General features: G+C 44.0%; 1 protein-coding gene across 1 annotated transcript in view; it reads left to right on the forward strand.

The window, feature by feature from the left end:
* Window positions 1-236: 236 nt before the first annotated feature.
* LOC112553380 (neo-calmodulin-like) overlaps window positions 237-7,497 on the forward strand; it is a 31,778-nt gene continuing 24,517 nt past the window's right edge. Inside the window, exon 1 of the mRNA XM_025220554.1 lies at window positions 237-541. Within this exon, the coding sequence (XP_025076339.1) occupies window positions 539-541 (3 nt within the window). The 5' untranslated portion in view covers window positions 237-538. The remainder of the gene's footprint in view (window positions 542-7,497) is intronic.

Here is a 7,497-nt window from a genome sequence, read left to right on the forward strand (position 1 = left end):
ACGATCTAAAATTAGAAAAACTTTTTTTTTTGAACTCGACTGTTCTCTGCGATCTCAAAACCCACTTCCACCCCAACCCCCCACCAGCATCATGACAGTGTCTGCACGCTTCTGTGGCGATCATCTTGCTTCTCCGGGTCTGCGATGCCGTTATTTCAGTACCTGCACGTGCCGCTACCGTTCTCCCTGCCGACATGAGGCTGGCACGCCCCAGGTGAACGCGCATGCGCACACGTGCAGACTGGCGAGCGTGCGAGTGGCGTGTCGGTGTGTTTTCGGTGGGACTAATTGAGTTTTGCTTCTTGTGCAGCCTCGCCGCCTGTTGTCGGGAAAGCTGTGCAGATATGTTTGCAGATGACATGACGTCGATGTGTGGAAGCTGCACGGCAAGTCTTCGAGCGACTCGGTGTCCCGGATGTGTTGATGAGATGTCCCGGATGTACATATGAAGCGAGGCCCCGCGCGCACACAGTCAGCAGCACAAGACTTCAGCTGCATCCACCGTTTTCTTTGATATTTGCTGTTGTTTCTACCACCAATGGTAAGTCGGCTTGCCTTTTCTCTAGTCAGCACCCTGGGGAAACCATTCTTGCTTTAGTGTGCAACGGAAACATGTTTTAGTACTTTCTAAATTGCACATTAGAGATGATCCAGTTTTCCCCCTCTTTGTATTGTTTAATGGGGACTCCAGTGGCAGCTTGTCACCCAGAACAGTGACAATGGACCCTCGAGTACAGGTCTCGGCCTCGCTATTTTTGTTCTGTTTATGCGACACCTGTTTACAAGGTAGGTTTCTTGTCCTTTTGTTGATGACCCAGTCCATTGAGTCGGATAAGTATATGAACAATATTGAGAAAAGAACAAGAAAGGACTTTAATACCATTGCTGGCATGTTCGTCATCAAACAAAACATGATTACAATTATTAGAGTCTATGATCACTAAAGGAGGTTTTAGCTTCTCACTCCCCTCTCTCTCTCTCACACAGTTTAAATAATGATGTGCTTTCGTTCTTTGACCCTAAACACAAGTATCGACTTTCTACTCTGTATGTAAATACACTTAAATATTATTTTTCTCCAGACCTTGGATGAGTAAGCCTCTTGGCTAAGTGTCAATGCTGTGTTTAGCTTTTTCATCCTTCTCCAAATCCCCTAGTAATCAAAGACTTTGCCGAGAGAGAAAAACTAAAAAATGTTGGGCTGAACAGCAAGAGAAGAAAAACTGCACTGAACCCTGACAGCCACGTGCAACAGCCTCCAGTTTCAAAGTTAGATGCGAGAGGGAGGGAGAGAGAGTGGAGAAGTAAAGATCAAAAAACCTGGGGTGAATATTATCATAAGTAATTTTCCTTCTCCCCCGCCTCCACCTTTCCTGCACGCTGTTCGAGTATTTCCTGTCGTCTCTGTAAAACACTCCACCCATAATTCTTTGCTCGTTACTTCGTGTCTTCATCCGCCCACTGATCGATTCCTCCACCCACCGGTAGTCACTCACAAATCTTTCTCGTCGATGCAAACAAGCAACATCTAAGATGTGTGATAGTACAGGCGACACTTTGTTGTCTGTTTGCACCTGAGATTGTTTCTTTGTTTACCTGCTTGGTTGATTGGTTGGTAACTTAGTTTTATTCGCTGCATTCGATCTGGGGCTGTATGAGCCTTGATATTATTATTTCCACTCTTTCGGCGGACGCTACCAGTTCTATATATATATTGTCTTGTTGGCAGCTTACATCTACGCAGGTAGTTATGCGCTCAGCCTCGCGACGTGAAAGCATAATGTATGTACAGGGCATGACGCCCTCGGCAGCACCAAAACTTATGTGCTCTCCGTTTGACGGTCGGGATAGAGTTGAACTTATTCTGAGCCACCAAGAACCAGGCAACCTGCTCGTAGGAAACAAGTCGCTAACTGCTTTGTGTAGAGTGCTTGTTCTGAAAGCGTACCCGGCTTTAAACGTGTATGTTAACGCCAGAGGGTAAGTCATGATGGACCGGGAGGAGGCGTGAACAGGCCGGGTCAACCCCACCGTAGTCATAAAAAGGGTAACTACTGTCAATCACAAATTCGTGTTGCTATCATTGCAAGACATTGGATTGCAACGTATTGTAGATCGGGTAGCTATCCCCCTCTCACTCTGTTCACAACACGACAGCAAGTGTGTTTTGTTGACATGACAATCAGAGCAAAATCCTCCTCGGTTCACTTGACGTGTTTGGAATAGAAACAGTGGACAAGCCAGTGTGAAACAGCCTGTCTACTCGAGCTGTTTGTGCCACAGCCACCAGCAATGCTACCACGACTAACAAACAAACTGAGTTCATGAGAAAAACTATTCGACTATTGACTATCTCATGACCTTCTCTGTTCCCATGTCAGTGAGGTCACCATAATGATGCATCGTGGTTAAATATTTCTCGTGTGGCACAAACTTGGCATGGCCGTGAATTTTCAAGCAGGGATTAGCATGTCAAAATAAATAAATAAAAACCTCCACAGTTTAGTCGGTGTGTTGTGTGCTACTGTTATTCTGACAAACTGTGACATCTTAGATACATGTGCTGTAGTTATAGAGCAGGCTTAAAATTTTGGGCTTGAAATAAATCGCTTTCTTACAATCGCGTAAAACACAGCTTTGGGCCATCATGAAGGCTGCACGTGTTTGTGTACTCTTTCACGAAAGAAAACAAGACGAACTCTACTGCGCGACGAAGGCTAACACAATCACCTTCCCCTCTAAAAAAAGGTCCAGCAATGTCGCGATACCGTTAGCACTACCATGATTTACAGCTTGAGTGTGTGAAAAACACGGAAAGCTTACAGTTTACAGAAAGGCATAATTTACAGGAAAAATGTAAACAGACTTGGCTTGCTTGCATTCAATCTTTTAAAAAAAAAAAAAGGTTACGTGCTTTCTTTGTGTGCGATTATATTACAAATTCTGCTCCCAGTTCAACCAATGTCTGTGCAAGGGACACCAGAGGAGGTTCATTCTACATTTCATTTTGTTGTTGTTATTGTTGATGTTGTTGTTCTTGTTGCTTTTGGCACACAGTGATCATTGGTCCGATTGATTCTGTAATTGATATATCGAAGCAAGCAGTAGTTGTATTATAACACTTTCTTACTATTTGTAACATTATTTTCTGCCGTGCATCTAATTCACTCTACTTTGCATCCAGCGATGCATGGCAAACATTGTAGTGCCTCATTCACCGTTTCTGTCGTACATATAAACTAAAAATAGTAACAAGAACCATCGGCAGGCTGGTGTGTACCTGTGATGTCAGTCTTTTGCATCGTTGTAGTGCTCAGAATGATAGAAGACAGGAGACACTGATGCACGGTTTTGTAGCATGGTGCTAACCAACCGCCCCATCGTGCCTGGCAGACTTCCAGCGGAGTGCACTGTGTCAGTCTTGGGAGAAATATACTTTGTGCTCTGATTACACACTGAATGCACCGTGCAGTGGTAGAATCTGCTTCTCAAGGAATGTCTTTACTTTGGGTGAGCGCGTAGTTTACGAGCAGCGCCTGCGTGAACGAGAGAAGCACAAGAAGACACACCCACAAACATTTAAACCACAGACACATGCTACTAACTCAGATACACGCACACGTAAACAGGTGCAAGGCACATATACACACACACTCAGCCCTCCTCCACACATACTCATATTATTCTCACGAAAAAGATAAACAGAGATGCACACGGAGAGTTTAAATGCGTGTAATTGCGCCGCAAAAGACTGCGACCATTCATCACTCCTGTCAGTTTTGTACAGCTCTTCCCTCCATCTCAATTAATAACTGAAGTGGAAGCAAAAGACGAAACACAATTTGTGGCCCCGAATGTCTGGTAACATCTATATCGGAATGTTCCCATGAAACTCGTCAACACATCAGTCATGCTCTTCGGCAGGCTCTTGTGGCGTGTTTTTTCCTTTCTTTTTTTTTCTTTTTTGCCAGTGAAGTTACACCAGCGACTCCAAGGAGGCAACACACCGCAAATAAAACCGTTAGTTTCATCTGTCTCCATAATGCACTGGAAAGTGTTTCACAGAGAAATGAATGAATTAAACAGAAGCAGTAACACTCGCTATCAGGTTATCTAAATGATGTCGGTGGCGGGGAGGACTGCGGGTAGAGAGACGATAGTGAAATTTGAAAGTAGTTCTGTTAGTGTACATCATTGTGTGTGTGGGTATGTGTATGGTGTGGGTGAACAGAACTTCAATCATCGCAGCATTCGTTGAACCGAGAGCAAGCAGCTGCCATCTCGTCGCTGCCACGTCTTTTTTTCTGCTGCTGCACATTATTTATAGGAAGTATCAGCCCAAGTGGGCCCTGGGAAAGTATCTTGTAACTAGGAGCGCGACACTTTACGTCCTCCTCCTTCAACTCTCACCATAAATCAGAAACTCATCACTGGCCTCGGTGAGCTCGATTCAACCATTTGCTTGGTCTCATTTTATCTCTTTTCACACCACACACGCACTGAGAAAGGAAAGAAAGGGGGATCACATAGTACACCCGACTCATGCTCGCAAGAAAAAAATTCTTTTTATTTTCAACTTTGTATGCACCACCTCCGCACTCGACTCACTAGTTCCCCGCGGAACCATCGTTCGCGCGTAACTCACAGGGGAGGTAAGACACGACATTCTGGGCGGGGTTAGCATCCGACATAAGAAGTAGGGAGATAAGCTCGTACATCTCCACGACCAGCCGCTGCCAGAGAGCGCCGCGGATTATTTTTGGCGCCTCAACATGGAATCTTCCTGAATTAGTTGGGTTTTCCCACCCCGCAACAGAGAACGCGGTACATCGGAGGGGCTGGGCTTTCTTCTGCTTGATTCTTCTTTAACGAATGCCTGGCCGTCTTGATCCAGCCTTCCTTCCTTCAAATTAAATTAACCAAAAGGCAGCGGCTGCGTTGACAGTAGAAGTATGTGCACGAGTTGTGTGCTTTTTACATGTGTCGAATTGACACAGGCGTGTACGCACGCACCACACGCAACTCGCACGCGCGCGGCAGCAGATATTCACAAACATAGGCCAAATACAAATATTGCGCACATTATACAAACAGCGACACATTAAAATTTAATCCTATCATCCCCGTTCACACCACGGGTACACTCACACTAAGGGACTAATTTAGTCAGTAATACACTACATATTTTGTTTCATCTTGATATATATATATGAGTGTGAGCATCAAACACAGCTATGCGTCATCAAAACTCCAACTTTATTTAAATGTATAAATTAACAACCTATATTAAAGAGAGAGAAAAAACTAAGAGTCGACGGGAAGTGGATTATACAACATTTAAGAGAATCAACAAACGCACAGACAGACCTTAACCCTGCATTGGCCAATCCTTTAATTAAGCCGGCACACCTGTGGCGCCCTCTCCCGCTTCACCGCTTTTTTCAAGCCCGGAGGTCGTGTCACAGGCGATGGCCAGTCAAAACGTTCTTGTCTGAGAAGTGGCTTCAGTCTGCGTTTGAAATCTCACACCAATCACGGAACTACCGCGCACAGGAATGTTGCTGGACAGAAAAGGAAAGTGGTTCATCTCTGGTACACATGTCGCCACTTGACTAAACAAGTCTGCTTCTCGTGTTTGGCAGACCCTCATCTCATCTTTATTATTAGGATGTTTTTCGAAGAAAATTTAGCGTTCTGGTGAATGTTATGGAGGATTCTGATGCCAGTGAGTGTTTGCACCGCGTCGAGTGGTCTAGCTGCGAAGTTTGAAATTCAGAAGGTGGTTGTTTCCCCTGTGGATTGCATTTAGCCAGGGTCCAGTATCTAACTAACTGAGCATTATTCAGGTTTAGCTACAGTTTAAATAAAAGTCCTATCTTTGCGAGCCACAACGGAGGTTGATAGGTTTCCTGTTGTATATTCGGCGAGTTCCGTGCGCGTGGTGTATGTCCCATGTTTACGATTATCCTGATGTCAGTGCAGCGCTCCCGCTGCGCATATCAGTCGCTGCAGCTAGAGACTTGGTTTCCCGAGAAGAAATAACTTTTCAAATATCACCTTAATATGTTCTTGTGATGCAGGAATAACTTCAATTATCGTACCGAAAGTCTAGGCCAGAACCTACCGTACCTCTAAGATGTTTAGGGGGTATTTTGCATGGTCTGTACATTCCGGGGAGAAACTATAATACCCTGTCTGGCAATCTGTCTGTATTGCAATATCGTCAGAAACTCTAAATAAGTTATGTTTTCGGCTGGTTTGGTGACTTAAGCCTCAGAAATTCTTTGTCCATACAATGTTAGACATCTTATCACACCCTTATTCTCAGACTTGAAGAGAATCAAACACTTAAAAGCACACCTGGTTTCACTTTAACTTAAAGTGGTAAGGTCTGGTATCAGTTTTGCTGATTGAGTTGTAATGATTGTCATTCTGAGAAGTCTTGTGTCATTTCGCATTTATTAATAGTGTGCGTGACTCAATAAATGGCCTGGTACCCCCGCTCTTGTAGTGATGATATTGATGATCATTGCTCATATAATTTGATGAGATGAGATTGATGATTCATATCATTTACAATGCGAGAGTGCCTCAAGTTTTGGTTGATGCAACTCTTGGAATTTATAAGCCATACGTTTATCAAGACTAACAAGTTGGCACTGGGATGTTTGGAACTGCGGGCTGGGCCACATCGCGGCTCAAGCTTCTTGGATGACCGTTGGCTTTTCTTTTTCCACTTGTGTTATCTACAGTTTCCTTGCTGAGGCCACTCCTGCACGGTGTGTGTTGCCGACTTCCGACCAATAGCAGTCTCATTGCCCCTTAACTCTTCCATGCACGATAACTCAAACCGGGTTTTGTCTGGTTGGGGCTCGTCGCCTCTCTCTCTCTTTCTCTCTTGATCGTAATTACATAATGTGCGTATTCACGTGGATGATTATTTTTTTATTCAAGTACACCTATTCCTTTGTCGCGTGTTTACTGTTTTTAACTTAATATAGAAAATTTCTGATTCTATAACATGTGCCCCAACCTTTTTCGGCCTGCGGCCATTCCATATTCGGACAGCGTGTCGCGGGCCACTTCACCGCAAAAATACCAAAAAAAAAAAAAAAAAAAAAGACAGATACCATTTTTTAACAAGTTACTTACCATTATTATGTAAAATTAGTGGGATATTTGAAGTTGTTTTCCAAAACAACTTCTAATTCCGGCCTCATCGTAGAGACCCAAGTCGAAACTAATCGAATTTCGTACTCGAAAAATGATTGAAGATGCCCCTACGTAGGATATAAATTTAGCTTTCCTTTCTTCGACTTTTGTGTTGTTTTCGGTTTTGTATTACTGTTTAACAGGTGTCGAGTGTATTGGGCGATTTCCTGCATGGGGCAGAAGTTTCTGTCAGTTGAGGTTGGCGGCGTTGTTTGCCGCCTGCGTCCGTAGGTGTTGGGTCGATGTCCCTGTTTGTGTGTTTTCTTATAATAAAATATAATGAAT

The sequence above is a fragment of the Pomacea canaliculata genome, linkage group LG12, assembly GCF_003073045.1.
Source record: "Pomacea canaliculata isolate SZHN2017 linkage group LG12, ASM307304v1, whole genome shotgun sequence".
Taxonomy (NCBI): domain Eukaryota; kingdom Metazoa; phylum Mollusca; class Gastropoda; order Architaenioglossa; family Ampullariidae; genus Pomacea; species Pomacea canaliculata.